A 20615-nucleotide genomic window follows, 5' to 3' on the forward strand; every position below is an offset into this window, starting at 1 on the left:
CTTTCCGGCTGAGGTCCATTTCTTGGCAAGCAACTGGTGTCAGTTTTCCTAAGCTTCAGATACATGGCCCAAGAGGATACCCCCACTGGGAACACTGACATGGGAAGAACCAGACTTGGGTGTCGCATGTTCTGCTAAAGAGTTGGATTCTGAGGTTTCTTTGGTTCTGGCAAAATTCCAGAGGTTGGTTAGAGAGAGGACTGTACCTCCCAAACGTACTTTGTGTAGGGGAGCCCTGGAGGTAGGTGCTCAGCCCCCAAACAGTCACCATGGCATAGGTATCTAATACCCATCATATATCTCCCACAAACCTGTTAGCTGTCCGGGACCCAGGGAAAACTTTCATTTAATTGATCACGGATCCTGGGGGAAAAGGACCTTTGCTCCAGTTACAATACAGAGCACTGGGCTTTTCTTCCGTTATCCTGCCACAAACTTGTAATAGTTCCTGGATCTCTAGAATTTCTGGAGCTTCCTACCTGACCTAATTTCTGTCCAGCCTCCTTCATTCCTTGCTTTCTTTCCCTCCCTTCTTCCCCCCACAACCTCCTTCCTCTCTCGCTGACCAATGCAATTCTGGGATCTTAGATTTCGCTGATGGTCGAGTTTTCTGTCTCCCACACTTTCCTGCTTCTGTTGTGCTGCTTTTCCGGATCTAACTCAACCTCTTATCTGTCTCTCTCCCCCACTATCCACTTCAGCGTGCCCTTCCCTTCTGTATCCCTCCACATTTTGTTATCAGTTTAGTCAGTCCCTGAACTGCCTTTTTCCAGTGTAGAGGGGGAGCTAACCCCCCAAAGTCCTAATTCCCAATCTCTCTGGTCTAACAGTTTCCCTAAATTTGATTTGCCTTTCCCCACATTCCATGGCCTTGTACCTCTTTCCTCCCCAGCCTGCTCTAATTTAAGGAGCAGCCAGATTGCAAATGATGATAATTAAGGGAGTGCATTTGTCTTTCCATAAGAACCCCCAGACCCAATGTGGTTGTGCAATTTGTTGGTGGGTGGGTGGATTGTATAACCGTTGCATGTTTGCAGCAGGAGAGGGATGGAGGTGGTTGTCAAGATCCAGGGGCAAAAGTTTCAATTTGGTTGAGCCACAGGTCTCAGCGGACAAACCCCCAACCCAGGTGTCGTGGACATGGAAGACCTTCACCACCGTCATCCTGGACTCTGAACTCGTTTGCGCCAACCACTGGGCTTCCCAGTACTTCCCACTCTGAGGTGAGACAAATGCTGAATACCAGACGACTCAAGCCACCCAAAATATGCTTAGGGGGAGAAAGTCTCCCACATCCCGTCCGCTGGGTCCCCCCCCCCCCCCCCGACCCCTGTCCTTAGCTGTGGCCTCAACCCCTGCAGATGGCAGCCTCCACCACAGAAAGGCAACTTAGGGTGTTTTTTTTTTTTTTTTACCCGGCTCTTGGCTGTAATTGGATTCAGGCTGAAACAACCACGTCCGCACCGGGAAAGGAGGGCATTGGGGCGGGGGCGGAGAGGCTGTGGGAGAAGGGAGGGACCAGAGGAGAGAGTGAGAGAGGGCTCGCGGATCCAGTTCGCAGACTAAGCAGAAGAAAGATCAAAAAACAGAAAAGAGGGGACGAGCAAACAGGCGCTTTCAAGAGCAATCCCCTCATCTCCAAGCGGACAACGGTCTAGGAATCCAAACTCAGCGCCCACCGAAGACAAAGGCGCCCCAAGGGAGTGGCGGCACGACCCCAGGGCTTGGGCCCCACTGCGGAGCCCTCACGGCTGGTGGCCGGGACAGTCGCGGACCATGTCTCCTGCCCCACGGCCCGCCGGCGGTCTGCTACTCCCCCTGCTCACGCTCGCCACCGCGCTCGCCTCCCTCAGCTCGGCCCAAAGCAGCTTCAGCCCCGAAGTAAGTGAGCTCCTCCAGTCCTGCCGGGAGTCGCGCCCGCCGGGGAGGCGAGCCGGGGGTCTCCCAGGTCTCCCCCGCTTGGAGAGCAGGGCGCCGGAGGTCTCTGGCCCTCCGGCCCGCAGGAACCCCCTCCCTTCCTTTCCCTGCTCATCTCCAAACTTCCAAGTCGATCCAACTTCTGCTTCCCCCCAACCAACCCCCGACCCGCCGCCAACTTTCTTCCCCAGTCCTTTCCTGGGAAGAGCTTTACAGCGGGGCCCACCCCAACCCTCCCGGTTCTGCCGGGCTGTGAGTTCAGCTCCGGAACCAGGAGGGAGCCTGGTAAATACTTGAACTCGGCTCAGACCCAGCGCTGCCCTGGTTCCTTGTCATGTGCGCGAGATCGTTGTTTCTTCAACTTTCCAACCTTCCAGCGCTCTCCCGCCCGCGCCCGCCGGCGCTGGGGCTGCCAGGGAGGCTCGGGTGGACGGCGCCGCGGCTCCGGGCCCCCCACGCTGAGCGCCTCCCAGGCGGTCCCGGCCCTCCGTGGATGCAGGCGCCGCCAGGTGGGGTCGGGGCTGGACGGCCTGGCGGCCCCGGCCCCCGACCCACCCCGCCTCCCCGAGCGGACCCCTCTGTGTCCCCGGCCCGGAGCCCTGGCGTCGAGGGTCGCGGAGCTGGCGCCCTGGCCGCGTTTCCGTACACACAAAGCTCTCCTTGTGAGCCAGGGGCTCGGCCGGCCGAGCAGCCGCCTCCTGCCTCTACCCCCACTCACACCACCCGCCTCCAGCGACGCCTTTAGGCTCTTTTTGTTGCTTTTGTTAATTGCTTTTCTGTGTTAATTGCAGGGAGACTGAGGGCAACGCACCCGGGAGTAGGGTGAGAGGGCCAGGCCCAGGGCACCCCGCAGGGTCTCTACCGCCTCCGGCGAACCCCCCCCCCCCACTCTTTCCCAGACGCTGGCCCACCGGCCCGGGAGGAAGCCGCGTGGGAGTTGTCTGGGGAGGTTTTTCCTCTTTCTTTCTCTCTCTCTCTCTCTCTTATTTTGGGGTGAAGGTGGGAGACGAATTTGATCAGCTTCTTATTTTGGGCCATCCCAACCCACTCAGCCCGGCAGGGCTTGGGTGCGGTCGGGAGGGGCCGGGAAGGGCCCCAGAAGGGGGAGGGGATCTGGACTTGGCTTCCTCCCTCCTGGTCCTGGCCCTGGACCCACCCCCGGAGGAAACATCTCCAGAAAGAACACACTCTCTCTGTCCCGAAGGGATCCGAGGCTAAAAAGAAAAGCGTGGCCCTGGTGAGGGGGTGGCCAAGGAGAGTGCAAATCTGCTGTGGGGCCCAGCCTGACACGGTCCTGCTGGAGGAGGCATCCTCTGTCCAGGCCTGGAGTCTTCATCGGAGGTCTGCAAGGAGAGCCCCTAACAAAAGGAGTCTGGACATCTAGGGGCTGTCCCCTGCCAACTTTGCCTGCCCTGCCTTCCCTCCCCTGCCCCACTAGGCCCCCCTAGGGGAGGGGCGGCAGCCCTGGCTCTGTTTTAAGTGGGTCATGGGCAGTCCCAGTGCCAGAACCACCATTTGCTTCTGGGCCACGGAGGGAGGAACAGGCCCAGAGGCTCTGATCCAGGGCCTGCTGGAGAGCCAGAGTTCCCCTCATCCACCCACCCACCTACCCACCTTCTGCAGGACTCCTAGGCCAGAGGTGGGAGGGGTTCTGTTGAGTTTTCCCCTAGGGGAATACTCAGACCACTCAGTTTTCAAGACAAAGCCAGCCAACTGAGTTTTTTGACCTAACATAGTTGCTCCCTCTCCAGGCCAATCTAGAGGGCGAGCTCGGGTGGCCAGGCCTCAGCCAGCCTGGTCCCTCCCACCAGGCCTCCAGAGTCCTGCACCAGCTCCAGGACAGCCCTCTCCTCCTCGTGGCCTGTCTGGCACTTGGCCCTTCCCCCACCCAGCCGCAGACACAAGAGTCCTCTCTTCTGTGGTTCCAACCTCACCTCCTAGTCTTCTCTGTGGTTCTTGCTTTGCTCAGAGCCTAGGCCTGGGAGGAGAGGGATGGGGGCACTTCCTTTCCAGGCTTTGTGGCTCTCTTTGACTCCAGGGAAGTCCCTTTCTTGCCTAAGTCTCCATTTTTCTCTCTTGCGCATGGTGGGGGGGCGGGGGGCACTTTGTGGGTGTGAATATTTAGACCTGCCTACTTTCTTGAAAGACTCACGGGGGAGAGGGATTGATCCCACCGCTCCTAGATGTGGATTCTCTCCACCTCTCTGCCACCCTCTATTCTGTCATTCTGCCCTAGCAGAATTCCCCTCAGCTTTGTTCCCTGAGGGTTGAGGGGCCTGACTTCAGTCCTCCTGACTGCCAGCTCCAGGAGTAGGCCACTCCCATGCTTCTCCAAAGCTGAAGTAGTGGCTCCCCCACCCGGGGTCATAAGCCTGGAGTGTGTGTACCCTACAGGTGAGGCCAAGGGCAAAGGGAGTTTCCTGCATACTTGGGCACAGGCCATTGCAACCTCCCACGGGCACTAGCTGTGGCATCAGCCAGCGCAGGTCAGGGCAAGCAAGCCTACAGCTTGTGGGGAGAGTAGCCGGGTTCTGGAGCACCCTGCTCTGCTCCCCTGTGGTAGAGCAGAGGTTAAACTTTGCTCCCTCCTCTACCCCTGAGGAGGGGCTCTCAGAGCCGGGTGGTGCTAAGGTTATTCAGGCCAGGCCTGTTGGCTGGGGAAAGGCTGGGTTGTTTACATCTTGGGCCCTAACTCCCATCAGCCTTGGGGGATCACTTCCCAGAACCCTGTTGCAATTCTTGCCCCTGCGGGCACATGTCTCCAGTCAGCTGCTCCTGAATCACCCCCAGCCCCAATGCAGGAGCACTGCTCCACTTCCCGGGCCGGGCCCAGAGGTGAAGGGCCACATGAAGATCTATCCTGACAACCTGGGATAAGGGATGTGGTGCCCAACAGCAGCCTCCACCCCTCTGCACTCCCAGATTCCATCCCAGGCAACGTGCAGGCCCCCTCTGGACTCCTTAAGAAGGCAAAGCTGGAACAGGGACCAGAGTAGTCTCTCCCCTAGAGAATCCCAGCATTTTCATATTCCATATACACCTTGGCTCATTTTACTTTTCAGGCTTTAGGAAAATACTCCATTGTTCTTACAATAAAGGCTGACTTTTTCCCCCCGTCAGCAGGGCTTTGTAGTTTGCATATCTTTCAGTCAAACACCAAAAACCTAACTTTATTTTAAGGCAGCATGCCAGCTTTTATATTATGAACAATTCACAACATACCTTAAGTAAAATACAGTCACCGAGTCTCTACCACCTCCTCCATCTCCCACTGCCCGTACTGAGAACCTTAAATAAGGGCCTTTAGGTCCCATGCCCTAGGTCAGATGCTCGGATGGGAACAGTGGCAGGATCCTGGCTCAGTGGCTGGATCACACCCCCGACACCTCCAAACGTCCCGGCTTCCCCCTCTCAGCAGCGAGCCTCAGCCCTAGCTCCTTTTCTGCTCACCTTTCCAAAAAGATCTCAGCTGTGAGGGTCCTGGAAGCATGGCATCCCTGTCCCAAGAGGGTCTCATGCCAGGACCCAAATAGAGCCCCCTCAGCCTCCCCACCTCCACCCATGAGGGGCACAACCCATTCTCAGGTAGGACATGCTATATTTACAAGAACACTGACACGGAGGAGGAAAGTGCTGGAGGAATCTCCGCTCTGAGAAGACGAGCCATCTGGGTTCCCATTCTCAAGAGAGTTCACAGCCAAAGTCCAGAGCTGTGGCCCCGTACCCTGTTTGAGCCCACAGCCCCAAGAAGGCAAGTCCTACTGGGGCCTGGGCCAGAGTTCAGGTCCAGCCTGGGAATTCCTCCAGCCCCACTGCCAGAGCCAGGCTGGGAGCTCGTTGCCCTTTCCTCCTAAGCCAAGGGTGCATGCCAGACACCGTGAGGGGGTAGAGTCTCCCCTTGGGCCAAGTGGGGATGCTCTAAGCCACGTTTCTTTCCCTACAGGCCTGGCTGCAGCAGTATGGCTACCTGCCCCCGGGGGATCTGCGAACGCACACACAGCGCTCACCCCAGTCCCTCTCAGCTGCTATCGCTGCCATGCAGAGGTTCTACGGTCTGCGAGTGACGGGCAAGGCTGATGCAGACACCATGAAGTAAGTGCTAGGCCCCGGCAGGAATTCTGCCCAGCACCCACAGAGCACAGAGAGGTTGCTACCTGACTCCTGCCCCCTACCTCAACCCCGCACGCTGACTCTTGAGTTACATATGCCTACATGTGCTCCTTCTCTCCCCTGGTCTCTGGCCCGTGCATCCCTTCTCCCCCATACCCTACAGTCTCCCCCCACATCCCCACCTGACCCTGCCTCCGCCCACCCTACACTCCCACTTTTTTTCTTTTTTAGACTCTCTCTTATCCACCCTGACTTCATAACCTTGGCCCTTTCCCACACTGACCCTGAGGCCAGGCACTCCCCCACTCTTAAGACCTTTCTCTTTCATACACTATCCTGACTGCAATCTCACACCCCAGGGCCATGAGGCGCCCCCGCTGTGGTGTCCCCGATAAGTTTGGAGCTGAGATCAAGGCCAATGTTCGAAGGAAACGCTATGCCATCCAGGGCCTCAAATGGCAGCATAATGAGATCACTTTTTGGTGAGTCCAACAGGCAAGTTGCCTTTCTCCCATCAGGGTTGCCCTTCCTGTCAACTGTACTTACAGACTGAGGACTCCTGTCCTACTCACCTCTGTTCCTATGAAGCGTCCTCGGGAGTGGGGAGGAAAGGGGCTTTAATCCTGGAGAAAGGTGCAGCCTGGGGGGCGGGGGGTACATCCCAGGGCCAGAAAACCAAAGCCTGTGGGTCCCTTGAGCCCTCAGTTCTTGGGGCTGAGGCATTGTGAGGCAGCAGGAAGAGCCAGGTCAGCAGAGGTGGCTGGGCGGTTCACGCAAACCTGGGAAAGTGCAAGGAGGGAGAATTTTATCCGTTGTTATCCTAACACACTCCCATCCTCTCCCCGTGCGGCTGGACCTCAGCATCCAGAATTACACCCCCAAGGTGGGAGAGCATGCCACATTCGAGGCCATTCGCAAGGCATTCCGCGTGTGGGAGAGTGCCACACCACTTCGTTTTCGAGAGGTACCCTATGCCTATATCCGAGAGGGCCATGAGAAGCAGGCCGACATCATGATCTTCTTCGCTGAGGGCTTCCATGGTGACAGCACACCTTTCGATGGCGAGGGTGGCTTCCTGGCACATGCCTATTTCCCAGGCCCCAACATTGGAGGGGACACCCACTTTGACTCTGCCGAGCCCTGGACTGTCAGGAATGAGGATCTGAATGGTGAGCGAGGTAGCCCTGGGACTCATTTATTCTGGGGAGAGTCAGTGATCGTTTTCATGGGGGGTCTCCCGCCTCCTCCCAAAACCTCAAACCCCACAGTCTCTGGGCTACAAACATCTCCTAGTCTGACTTCCAGTGAAAGCAGGGATCTTATTTTGAGCTATTTACATCTGGTCTTTTCTCTCACCCAATCATTGACTTCCCAGTCAAAGACTTCCCACTTTTCTAGGCAAATGGCACCTCCAACTCCTGGGAGAAACTGGGGCCCAGATAGGACCTCAGCTCCCCTTAATACACATCTTCCTGGTATTGGTATCTGGCCCCAGAGCACTCTCTCACCTCCAACCAGAACAGATCGCTGACTGGCTTGGTGGCTTTTTGGGTGGGAAACATAACAGGCCCAGCCTCGGGTATGAAAATGAAGCCTCTGGTGGGAAAGCAGAGAGTCTGAGGGAAGGGGCCCAGGCTGCCCTCATAATCATCCCCATCCCTCCAGGGAATGACATCTTTCTGGTGGCTGTGCACGAACTGGGCCACGCCCTGGGCCTTGAACATTCCAACGATCCCTCGGCCATCATGGCACCCTTTTACCAGTGGATGGACACAGAGAACTTCGTGCTGCCCGATGACGACCGCCGGGGCATCCAGCAACTGTATGGTGAGTAATGTATGCCTACATGTGCTCCTTCTCCCTCCTGGTCTCTCTGGCCCGTGCACCCTTTCTCCTTCCCATGTCCTACAGTCTCCTCCCGTCCCCGCCAGGCCCTGCCTCCACCCACCCTACACTCCCACTTGTTTTTACGTTATTTTTTCTATATATTTTTTAAATTGTTTTCAGTGTCTATTTAGTTTTGAGAAAGAGAGACAGAGCATGAGCGGGGGAGGGACAGAGAGAGAGGGAGACACAGAATGTGAAGCAGGCTCCAGGCTCCAAGCTGTCAGCACAAAGCCCGACACGGGGCTCAGACTCACAAACCACGAGATCATGACCTGAGCGAAGTCAGCTGCTTAACCGACTGAGCCACCCAGGCACCCCTGTTTCTTCTATATATTTTATTCCTCTCTCACCTTTGATCCCACCTTTTCTGTCCTGCCCCAGCTGATTGCTTCAGCCTCCTCTAAAGGTCCACCCACATCTTTGCAAGGGTATCGTCTGCCCATATATCTGTTCTTTCCTCTCCCCTGTCACAAAGTCTAAAGTGCCTTTCATGTTCTCTACACCAGGAAGTGAGTCAGGGTTTCCCACCAAGATGCCCCCTCAACCCAGGACTACCTCCAGGCCCTCTGTCCCTGACAAGCCCAAAAACCCCACCTATGGGCCCAACATCTGTGACGGGAACTTTGACACCGTGGCCGTGCTCCGAGGGGAGATGTTTGTCTTCAAGGTGAGAGGAAGAAATGGGCTGGTTTGGGAGGCAAGGGGGCTCTATGCCCAGCAGGCTGGGTGGAAACAGCAGCAGGAAGACTAAGAACTAGAGCTGAGGCAGTGGGAAGCTTTGGGGACTGAGCCAGAGGACTAGCTACAAGACATAACGCCCTGTCCCCACCTTGATGCCTTCCAGGAGCGCTGGTTCTGGAGGGTGAGGAATAACCAGGTGATGGATGGATACCCCATGCCCATCGGCCAGTTCTGGCGGGGCCTGCCCGCATCCATTAACACTGCCTACGAGAGGAAGGATGGCAAGTTTGTCTTCTTCAAAGGTAACCAGGCATTCTACCTTAGTGCTCTGGGTGTGGGGAGAGTCTCCCTGAAAGAGTGGATTCCACTCGACTTCTCCAGAGCCGCAAGAGCCCAAGTGGAACCCTGATCGTGCCCTTCTCTCTCCTCCCCAGGAGACAAGCACTGGGTGTTTGACGAAGCTTCCCTAGAACCTGGCTACCCCAAGCACATCAAGGAGCTGGGCCGAGGACTGCCTACTGACAAAATTGATGCTGCTCTCTTCTGGATGCCCAATGGAAAGACCTACTTCTTCCGGGGAAACAAGTGAGACCCCATCCTCTTGACCCGAGGCCTCTCTCCTCAGATACCACCACCAGATTCTCTCAGTCCTACAGGAGGACCCACTTTACCCCCGGGATGTTTCCCTGGAGAAGTTGCTGGCTGAGCCTCTGCTATTGCCTAGCAACAGACAGCCTCCATTAGGTGCTGAGTGAGTGGGAAGTGACCGGGTCACCATTTCAGACCTGGTCATTTGGCGCCTCCTGCCCCCAGCGCCGTGCCTCCACCCCAGCTGCCAGGCACTATCATTAAAGGCTGCTGGTGGCTCCTTGCAGCCTGGGACCTCCCATCCACCCCCACCTTCCGCCACTTTCGGCCACAGGCCCTCATTACTCAAAACCCCTGTCCTGCACCCTGTCCATAGCCACCCTTTGCTCGCTGGTGAATTCAGTCCTGGGCCCTGCTACCCTCCAAGGACATGCCCAGAGCCCGACCGCTTCCCCTCCTCTCCTCTCCTCCAGGTACTACCGTTTCAACGAAGAGCTCAGGGCAGTGGACAGCGAGTACCCCAAAAACATCAAGGTCTGGGAAGGAATCCCTGAGTCTCCCAGAGGGTCATTCATGGGCAGCGATGAAGGTGAGTGGCAAGGGGGAAGGGTGTCTGGGGGGGGGGGGGGGGATGAGGATAGGGGGTTAAGGAAGAACAGGAGGAAAGATGGACAGTATCATGTAGAAAGCAGTGATGATGAGAACAGCAGAACCCTTGCTGTGTGCCAGGCTCTGAGCAAAGTGCTTTGTGCACATCGGACACCTAATCACCACCATGCTGCCAGCCTGCCACTAGAATTACCCCCTTTTACAGCTGAGGAACCCGATGTTCAGAAAGGGTTGGGGATTAGCTCAACCGGGTCACCCCACTCACAGATTTTCCTTCTGTTCTTCTCTCTGTGGGTCTTCTGGATGCTGCCCCCATCCCTTGTTCTCCTTGCCACCTTCTTGCTGACCCCTGCAGTCTTCACTTACTTCTACAAGGGGAACAAATACTGGAAATTCAACAACCAGAAGCTGAAGGTAGAGCCAGGCTACCCCAAGTCAGCCCTGCGGGACTGGATGGGCTGCCCCTCATCGGGGGGCCGGCCAGATGAGGGAACTGAGGAGGAGACAGAGGTGATCATCATCGAGGTGGACGAAGAGGGTGGCGGGGCAGTGAGCGCGGCCGCCGTGGTGCTGCCCGTGCTGCTGCTGCTCCTGGTGCTGGCCGTGGGCCTCGCCGTCTTCTTCTTCAGACGCCACGGGACCCCTAAACGACTGCTCTATTGCCAGCGTTCCCTGCTGGACAAGGTCTGACCCCCACTGCCGCCCGCCCACTCCTACCACGAGGACTTTGCCCCTGAAGGCCAGTGGCAGCAGGTGGTGGTGGGTGGGCTGCTCCCACCTGTCCCGAGCCCCCTCCCTACCCTGCCCCCCACTTCCCTTCTTTTCTGTCCCACGGCTGCCTCTCTCAACCTCAACCCTGGCATTGCTTCTTCCCTAGATGGGTCCCCTGGGGGCTGATCAGGGGCCGCCCCTTCCAGCCCCTGCCCCCCCCCCCCCGGGGGGCCTCTGTTGCTTGGTGTGTGTCCAGCCCCATCTGAATGTCTTGGCTCTGCACTTGAAGGCAGAACCCTCGGACCTCGCTGGCAAAGGTCAAATGGGGTCATCTGCTCCTTTTCCATCCCCTGATGTACCTTCAACCTCTGAACTCTGACCTCATGAGGCTCTGGGCATTCCAGCCCCACGAGCCCCCAGGCGCACCCCGTTGGCAGCTTCCTACCACTCTTTCTGGCTAAAAGGAATATAATTTTGCTGTGGGGGGAGACCCTGAGAGAGTAGGAGTGGGTGGGGGCTGCACAGCTACCCTAAGACCTTGGGAGGAAAGCTCAGAGTCAGTCCTCTCTGCAAAGATCTGCCTCTGCTGCGCCTGGCCCCAAGAACTTCCCCAGAAGGAGCCTGAGCCATTAAGGGGCTGTAGAAATCCTTGACGGCCCTACCTCCACAAATGTTAGCTTCAGCCGGGGATGTCAAGGTTAGAGGAGCTGAGACCAGGGGGTGCAGCTACCCGGGTGGTGTGGGGCCAAGGACAGAGACTGTCTGGAGCCCTGGGGGTCAACCTGAAGGCCACAGAGAAAGAATCTTGCTCAAATGCAGGCAGCTGGGGTAGGGACCAAGGAACAGAGCAGTCAGAGGGGACAAGACAGGACCAAAAGGCTAACAGGGAGGTGCAGTGGGAGTGGATGGCCAGGGGCCGGGCAGGCCAGGCCAGCAGGGACACGGCAAGGTGGACTGAGGTACCCAGGGAAGGGCATGTTTTATTGGAGCTCTCAGGAAGGGCCCGAGAGAGGCACATCTACTCACACACCTCCTCCACTTTGGTGCCCTTCCTCCAACCAGAGTACATGTATGGGAAGGGTGGGGAGCCCAGAGAAAGCAGCAGAGACAACACATATCCAGGGACTGGCGACTTGGGACCTTAATGAGGGCGGCCACCTAGTTAGGGAGGTGACTGACCAGGGGCTGGCAACGCTCGGCCAGCAGCCTCAGCTGGCCTCAGTGAGACGGCAGGTGCCTGGGTGAGTCTCAGTCAGGTTAGCCCCTCACTTCCTGATGCCCCTGTCCCTCAGCCCATCCTGCCGGTGTCCTGCCTCCTCTCCCCCACCCAGTCCACCCATTTGAAGTCTCCTTTGGCCACCACAGGTGGTCATGGTACCGGGGACTTGGGAGAGTGAGACCCTGTGGGGGCAGTGAGAGGAGAGGGACGTCAGGGGTGGGAGGTTATGGGGGGTGGGGGGAGCGTGGGATGAACGGTGCTGGCAGTTCGGCTAAATTTGTCTTGTTTGGGTTTTTTGTTTTGTTTAATGTATATTTTTATTATAATTATTATATATGAATTCCCTTCAAATCGTTCCTTTTTGTTAACAAGGGGCATGGGAAGGGTGGGGGTGGGGGGGCAGAGGCATCCGACCCCAGGAACCTGCAGGGCGGGGCTGGGTCAGTGCCCTCTAAGGACATTTTTGACCTTGTTCAACCTTTCCACAAAGAATAAATGGTGTTTCACATTCTTTGTGTGGCTGCATTCTCTCAGAAAGAGAAATGAATGGAAAAGGCACTCGTAACCGGTGTTTTCTGTGACGTGGGGTTTTAATATTTTTCATAAAGGACTATGTTTATTCTTGGTGGACAACATGGACTCAGGGCCGTAGCTGGGAAGTGGGACATACTCCACCGGGGCAGAGAAGTGGTCCACAGAGCCCAGCTGCTCTCTCCCAACCTAGCCAAGAGGTTACTTTAGAGGCCCAGAGCTGCAAAGGGCAAGAGGAAGTGGTCAAGCTGAGGCCACTCGGAAAATCTTCCTAAATTGCATTACCCTGTCACGTGATCTGGCCACAGACCCTCCATTTCCCCAGACCTGTCTTTTTGCTGCTGGGGACTCCCAGGATCGTTGACACTCGGCCCTTTACCCCAGCCCTCAGCATCTAAGCCTCTTCTAGGCCTGGGGCTCTGCCTCAGGAGCAGAAGGAACAGAGAGGCAACCCATGGCCTACTAGGAACAGCCTATCTCTGGCAAAACAGGAGTTTCACCCCACTTGCCCAGGAGAGGCAGGATGGTCAGGTTGGAAGGGAAGAATAACAAGGCTTTGTTTCTTCGAAACTGCTGCCCCAGACTGGGTTCCCAGGCTGTCCACCCACCCTTCCCTTCCTCCGAAACCAGCCTGGAGGGAGGAATAGTTCAGTTGCTGAGTCAGCTCAGCTGAAGGGGAGCAGCCCTCTTTCTTCCTCCCCTTCCCTTCCTGCCTTAGCCCGGCCCTCCCCGGGCTCCAGCCCAGGCCCCCTCCACAGCCTTCCTCCAAGAGCACTGGCCCCACCTAGACCAGCGGTTCCATCCAGCTGCTCTTCAGGGCTGGTTGGTGTGATTGCTTTGGCAGAAGGGGTACCCCACCTCTCTGCCAGCCAGGAACCCTGACCCTATGACTGGCCTCCTACACCTCTCCTGCCAACAGCTGTTTGGCACAGCCTGTGTGTCTCAGCAGATTTGGACACCACCACCCTGCCACCCTCACAGGAGGGGATGGGGACCCTGAGAAGCTGGCACGAGAAAGTCAGGGGTTCTCTGGGGGGTGGGGGGCCTGTGCATGTCGCAAGGAGCTCAAAGATGAGCTCATGGCCCCTTTGTGTTTTTGTGGCCCGCATCTGGAGGCAATTACAGATGTTATCCAGTGGGAGTTCTGCAAAACACAGCTGGAGCCAGTAGAGGAGCCCGGGGAGGAGGGACTGCCAGAGGGAAGAGGAGGGGGAGCCTAGGGCTGCCACGACTGGAGTGCGGTTTCCCCATCACGAGGAAATTGTTTGGCCCTGATTCTGGAATCACAAGATGCTCTCTGAAGCCAAGGGGGAAAGATGGGAACAGAGGACCAGAGACAAAGGGGGAAGAGGTGGAAGAGGCTTCATAAGCAGAGAGAATTGTGGGGTGGAGGCCGGCAAGGTCCCGTGCTTCTGACGTGCCCCGGGCCTGAGGGATCCAGCCCATGAGGCCACCCAGAGACCCCGGGAGGGGCCTTGCTGATCACACAGGGTCAGGCAGGGTGAAGGGAGAGCAGAGGGCCCTGTGGCTCCTGAGAGACCTGACAACACTGCTTTCACTGGCCCTACCCCGCTTTGTCCGTTGGGCCTGACCCAGTTTCTAAGGTTCCAAGTTCCTTTATTCGAAAGCAGCACATGTGAGCTAGAGCAGCCAGGCGAGAGCCAAGGGGAATCTGTGAGGAGGTTTGGGCAGAACCCAGGGAAGCGGCCTCAGAGGAGACTGGACCAGGGGCAAGCGCTGAGGAGAGACAGCGCTCTGCCCACCACTGCACCCCACACGTTTGAGGGGGGAGCCACAGACTCCCTTCTCCAGGGCTCCCCACCACCAGCTGGGCCCACACCTCCAAGGCTGCCAGCCAGGCGCTGGGTCACTGACATGAGAAGGGGAAGACCGAAGAGGAGCTGGGCCTTCTAGGGGAGAGAGGACTGAGCAGAGGGATGCCCCACACACAACCCTGGGTCAGCTCTGCTGGACCTTCACTGTCCCACCCCTGGGGCCCCTTCTCCCCCTTCTGACAGACTTCCCCGTCCTCTTTCCCCTCTGGACTCCTACTTCCCTTTCCAGCTAAAGGGAGGTGGTAAAACACCAATATTGCTGAGGTCCTCGTAACACCCAATGACACAGGCACTAATGTTGCCCCCATTTTATAGGTTTGGAAACTGAGGCCCGGAGAAGACTTCCTCAAGGTCACAGCTCATTAGTCCAAAGTTAAAACCCAGGTCTTTCTGATTCTTTTTTTTTTTTTTTTTTGTCTGTACAGGTAGATTCTGACCATTCTCTGGGTGTTCCTTCCAGGGTGGACCCCATGTGGCTGGGTGTCTGTGTGGTAGTGTGCGTTCTGGAGATCTGACAGCATGTGTGTGCATGCCTATTCTTCTGGATGGCAGCATTGGCATGGGGAATAGGGCTCTTCCTCAGGAATCCACTTTGCCTGTAACCTCCTCCCTCTTGGGGGACAGGAACAGGTACTCTGAGGGAAGGAAGGAAGAAGCAGGAAGGACTCAGAAGCCAGAGGGACTGAGCGGGATGCATGGCAGCAGCTAGGGGAGGGATGGTGGTGGTGAGCGGCCGTGGCAAGGGCTCCGGGAGGACAGTTCCCATTCCCCGAGTCCACAGGGAAACCCCAGTCAAGGCTGCTCCATCGTCCTGCAGTCCCTGTACCCCTTTCTTACCCACCCCCCAAATCTGAATTCACCTCCTTTAGGAGACCAATTCCTGTACACCTAAACTGGGGGGTTCTGCTTCACTCCCTCAGACAGTTTTGGGAGACCGGAGAGACCCAGAGGCAGCCTTCAAGGGGGCTGGGCAATGGGGGCCTGGAAAGGAGGCAGGCCTGACTGGCCAGAAGCCACCTTCCAAATGAGCTCACACACATACTTTCCACCCTGGCCCACGGCCGAAGGCTGAGTGCCTTCCAGGCCAGCCTTCCCCAGCCAGACCCAGCCCCCTCTGTCCTCCTCTGTCCCTCACCAGTTGTGGACCCAGGGGCTCTACAGCAGGATCAGGCACCTGAGGGTAGAGCTGTCACCACATCCCAAGGGAGCAACTTCCACTGCCTCTATGCCGAAGCAGCTCCCCCCTTCCCCCAGAGTGCCTTATTTCTCCAATGTGCCCTTTGTGGCTTAGAGGAGGAGGAGGCCAGCTTCCTGCCCCCCAAAGACTCACACCTGGATGGGGAGGGGCAGTAGAGGGTACAGAAGAGGTGTCTACACTGCAGTGAATTGGCGGAAGGACTTCCTTTGAGTGCCTGAAGTAGCTCATTGACTCAGGGACCAGACCAGGTCTGGGAGCTGCCTCACCATTGGGTCACATCCTGCTCACACACTTCACTTCCCGATAGGGCCACTTCCCCGATTTAGGGCAGGATAGGCTCTGGGTGGGGCAAGGCCAGGATGACCACAAGGGAGGGGAAAAGACTGATGCCTCCGAAGGCCTAGCAGATTCACACACACGCGACAAGCTCCAGCTCATTTTGATCCAGCCTGTGGTCAAAGACGTCACCCTTTGCTCAGCTTCCAGAGACATGTAGCACCAGGCCAGAGAGCAAAACCAATTCCCAAAAATGCTCTCCTTGGCCACTCAGTGTCTGGCTCTGTGCTAGGAGCGTGGCCGCCCTGACCGTATATCCTGGATCCAATAATATCTTCCCGAAGTTCTGTGAGTTAGTATATTCAGACATGGCAGACAGTTCATCCCACTTTGGATTCCAAAAATATGGCCACTCCAAGTAGATCACACAGCCTGCCGTCGCCCTCCAAGACACTGATGGGATAGTTCGGTCAGGGAATGACTATGATTCATAATAATACCGACCCCATCACAGCCACCTGACAAACATGTTCGGTCCTCACTTCCTTACAAAGGAGTAGGAGGGTGCTAGGCACCCAGGACCCCCTAATAAAAGTTTGTTGGCTTAAATTGCTAACGAAAGTTGTGCCTATACACAAGTAAATGGCTCTAGCTGTGAATCTGTAAGCACTCTAGACACATCTATACAAGTATTATGTTACACAACTTACAAAGTCATTGAGCTGTAGGTTTGCTTGTTGGTTTGTTTGTTTGTTTTGTAGGTTTAAGTTTACTACATTTTATGAACTTTACCATATATTTCTCCTCATTCTTTGGAAAGTTAAAGAAAGAAAGAAAGAAAGAAAGAAAGAAAGAAAGAAAGAAAGAAAGAAAGAAAGAAAGAAAGAAAAATACATCAAGGTAATGGATTCATAACTCCAAAACAATTACTTTGTCTCTACGGCTTCCTCATGAGTCCCTCACAGCCTGACTTCAATCTGGGGGTGGTCAGTATTGGGCTGGGTTAACCCAGGCCTTCTGGAAATACGATTCTTTTTTTTCTTTTAATTTTATTTATTTAAGTAATCCCTACACCCAACATGAGGCTTGAATTCAAGACCCTAAGATCCAGAGTTGCATGCTTTTCCGACTGAGCCACCAGGAGCCCCTGGAAATACCAATTCCTGGGACTGTATCCTCAGTCCGGCCTGCATCGGGACCCTGACCTGAAGGGTCCACACAAGTCTCTCTTCCCTACCGCTGTCTAAGCTCCATGCCAATTGTGCCCCGAAGTCTCTAACGGCCTGTGCTCCAGAGGCCACTACTACTTGCCTGCACAAAACTGCTTATAAATTCTGAGTGGAGGAAAGCTGGACAAGGGGCCCAGAAAAACACCCATCCCATTCTCCGGTTGGCCACACCCCCTCCACTGCAGAGACCTGCCAGGTAGGGTTTGTGGGGCGATAGCGCCCCCTTGTGCTGGGTGTTGGCACTGCAAACCACGCCGGAGACACGCGGGGGCCTAGCTACCATCCCCCAGCCCCACACCCCCAACAAGGGCCAAGGATACTGCCAGCCCGTTCCTTCCCCCTTTACACTTTCCATGTTTCCACCCAGGCCACCTGTACTTAAAGGGGTGGGACTATGGGTGCAACAGGATGACAGGCCTTAGTCTTGCAGCTGCAGAGAGGAAGAAGTCAGAGTTTCCCTCAGCTGTCTCTGTGCGGGGGGGGGGGGGGGGGGGGGGGGGCGCGCAGCCCTCGAATAACTCCGGGAAGGAAGAGGGAGTGGAGTGAAAGGGGTGCAGGAGGAAGTAAGGGGGCACTTCGGTGCCCTCTAGGAGCTTCTCCGAGTTGGCACGCTGCCCTCCGTGGATGCCTCAAACACCGATGCCTGTCTCCCAGGCTCAGACCTCAGAATGCTTTGACCCAACTCCTTTGGGCCAAGGCAAGCCGGCCTCCGTGACTCCTTTATCCAAGAGTGGGCATTTCTGTGTCACTTCTCTGGGCCCTTTGGTAATCATGCCCACACGCCTCTTGGGGTGCCTCTAACCTGCACCCATCCTCCTAACCTCATCCCAAGGTCAGGAGGAGCCTTTAATCCCAGTCTCACATTTATAAGGCTCTTCAATTTTGAACGTAAAAAATATGTCTTGGGGACACGTGGGTGGTTCAGTGGGTTAAGCTTCCGACTCTTGATTTCTGCGGAGGTCATGATCCCAGGATTGATGAGATGCTTCCCGCACCCCTGCCCCCCAGATGGGCTCTGCACTGACAGAGCAGAGCCTGCTTGGGATTCTTGCTTTCTCTCTTTCTAAATAACCAAATAACATTTTTTAATGCCTTAAATAAAATAAAATATAAATATATGAATGCCTGTAGGCATTTGGTGACTATCACTGTATTATTGCTTTGTTTGTGCTAAGAGTTTTCATTTGTTGGGGCACCTGGGTGGCTCAGTCGGTTAGGCCTCTGACATGACTCAGGTAGGCTCCATGCTGGCAGTACTGGGCCTGCTTGGGATTCTCTCTCTTTTCCTCTCTCTGTGCCCAGTTTGTGCTTTGTGTCTCTTACTCTCTCTCAAAGTAAATAAACTAAAAAAAAAAAAAAAGAAAAAAAAAAAAAGAAAAAGAAAATTGTTAAATAGAAATATTTAAAATACATTAAATATTGGGGCAGCTGCCTAGCTCAGTCACTAAAGACTGGACTCTTGATCTGAGGGTTGTAAGTTCAAGCCCCATGTTGGGTGTAGAGATTACTTAAAAAATAAAATCTTAATAAATAAGTAAAATATACTAAGTATTTTCAAAACCATCTGTCTTTTTTTAACATTTATTTTTAAGAGAGTGCAAGTGAGGGAGAGGCAGAGAGAGGGGGACAGGGGATCCAAAGCAGGCTCTGTGCTGACAGGTTGACAGCAGTGAGCCTGATGTGGGGCTCAAATTCACCCGCGAGATTATGACCTGAGCTGAAGTCAGATGCTCAACCGACTGAGCTACCCAGGTACTCCTAAAACCATCTATCTTTTTTTTAAAACCATTTATCTTAGTATTTAATTTTGTAATATACCAGGCATCCCCAAAATGGACATGATTGAGGTTCCTCTCAAACCTCTGAGATGTGTCTCCAAACTAGCATCTCATTCTTTCCAACGCATAAGGAAACTTGCTCCTATAACCATATGGCGGGATCTTTAGTCCCCACTCCCTTCAGACACAGAAGTTTCCACATCTTGAAAAGCTCTCTCCTGGATACTGCTGCAGTCTTAAATGATTTCCTTCATATCCCCCTTTTCTGTCAAGCCAAGGTTTTTCAACAGCTGTCTGCATTCCTTCACCATTTTTTTTTTTTAGTTTTTTTTTAAAGTTTATATATTTATTTTGAGAGAGTGAGCATGGGGGAGGGGCAGAGAGAGAGAATCCCAAATCCCAAGCAGGCTCTGAAGTGTCAGTGTGGACTTGGGGTTCAAACTCATGAACCTTGAGATCATGACCTGAGCCTAAACAGAGAGTTGGACGCTTAACCGACTGAGCCACCTAGGCGCCCCTTTTTAAAGTTTTTTTTTTTATGATTCATTTAAGTAATCTCTACCCAACATGGGGTTCGATCTCATGACCTCCAAGATCAAGAGTGGCATGTTCTTCTGACTGAGCCAGTCAGGCGCCTCACCTGTCATTTCTTTTTAACCCAACTGGGAAGGTGGCCCAACCCAGGCATGTAGTGCAATTTCTCCTTTAAAAGAAAAAAAGAATTGAAGTTTAGGGGCGCCTGGGTAGCTTAGTCGGTTAAGCATCTGACTTCAGCTCAGGTCATGATCTCATGGTTCAGTTCATGAATTTGAGCCCTGTGTGGACAGTGCAGAGCCTGCTTTGGATTCTCTCTCTCCCTCTCTCTGCCCCTCCCCTGCTTGCTCACACTCTCTCTCTTACTCTCAAAATAAAAAAAAAAACTTTAAAAAACAAAATGAGCATTAAAAAAAATTGAAGTTTAATGAACATACATTGTTCTGTTAGTTTTATGTGTACAATAAAAATACAGAATGCTGCATGAATCCGTGTGTCATCTTTACACAGGAGCCATGTAATATTCTCTGTATGGTTCCAGTTGTAGCATATGTGCTGCTAAACTGAGTGCTGAAACTTCTCCTTAAAGGGCCCTCCTGACCTCTTTCTTCACAGCCCAGGCCTTTTCTGTGTTTTCACTGTCTTGGCTTCATGTTAGCATCGAACATAATTTGTTTCTAGAAGCTTCTTTGGCCTCGTTTTCTGGGAAGTTATGCCATCCTAAATTCATGAGTCACAGCATTGCCAAGGAACCCTGAAGTCCCAGGACATCTGTCCCTCAGCACCAACCCTACCTGTAGCATCAGCTTCTGTACCTCAAAAGCAGGGAATAGACTGACTTTATTTGCTCTGTTAATTCCTGCCTCTGCCCTTCCAACTGTTCAGGACAAACAAATTCTTGTTCCATGCTATAGCTCTTCACATATTTGGATCTAGTTCTCATATATTCAAACCCTCACTCAAGTTAAGCTTTTCTTTAGGCAAAAAGCCTTTCTAGTTCCTTAAACAGCTTATCATATGACATGGCTTAGAGACTCCTCATCATTCCTAACACCCTCCTATAGATTGATTCATTATATCAATCTTTTTTTTTTTTTTTAATTTTTTTTTTTCAACGTTTTTTATTTATTTTTGGGACAGTGAGAGACAGAGCATGGACGGGGGAGGGGCAGAGAGAGAGGGAGACACAGAATCGGAAACAGGCCCCAGGCTCCGAGCCATCAGCCCAGAGCCCGACGCGGGGCTCGAACTCACGGACCGCGAGATCGTGACCTGGCTGAAGTCGGACGCTTAACCGACTGCGCCACTCAGGCGCCCCAATCTTTTTTTTTTTTTAAGATTTTATTTTAAGATAATGTCTACACTCAAGGTGGGGCTTGAACTCACAACCTGGAAGAGCTGCGTCCTCCACCTACTGAGCCAGCCAGCCACCCCCATTGTATTAGTCTTTTAAAACAGCTTCCAGCACATAGAGAGGCAGTAACAAGGGCTCTGGAGTTACACAACCCAAGT

The 20615-nt window shown here is 54.4% G+C and overlaps 1 protein-coding gene and 1 non-coding gene across 2 annotated transcripts; one reads left to right on the forward strand and one right to left on the reverse strand.

Moving 5' to 3' along the window:
* The first annotated feature begins 1498 nt into the window (after positions 1-1498).
* MMP14 (matrix metallopeptidase 14) lies at positions 1499-12233 on the forward strand. Its single transcript, XM_047864384.1, has 10 exons — positions 1499-1881; positions 5861-6009; positions 6387-6509; positions 6889-7196; positions 7693-7854; positions 8421-8581; positions 8759-8897; positions 9030-9180; positions 9657-9772; positions 10148-12233. Exons 1-10 carry the CDS (start codon positions 1777-1779, stop codon positions 10480-10482), a joined length of 1749 nt encoding a protein of 582 aa, XP_047720340.1. The 5' UTR covers positions 1499-1776; the 3' UTR covers positions 10483-12233.
* A 7335-nt stretch (positions 12234-19568) lies between these two features.
* On the reverse strand, positions 19569-19674 carry LOC125169177 (U6 spliceosomal RNA). Its single transcript, XR_007153507.1, has one exon. It is a non-coding gene; the product is annotated as a U6 spliceosomal RNA (small nuclear RNA).
* Between the last annotated feature and the right edge of the window lie 941 nt (positions 19675-20615).

This window comes from Prionailurus viverrinus, chromosome B3, assembly GCF_022837055.1.
Source record: "Prionailurus viverrinus isolate Anna chromosome B3, UM_Priviv_1.0, whole genome shotgun sequence".
NCBI lineage: Eukaryota > Metazoa > Chordata > Mammalia > Carnivora > Felidae > Prionailurus > Prionailurus viverrinus.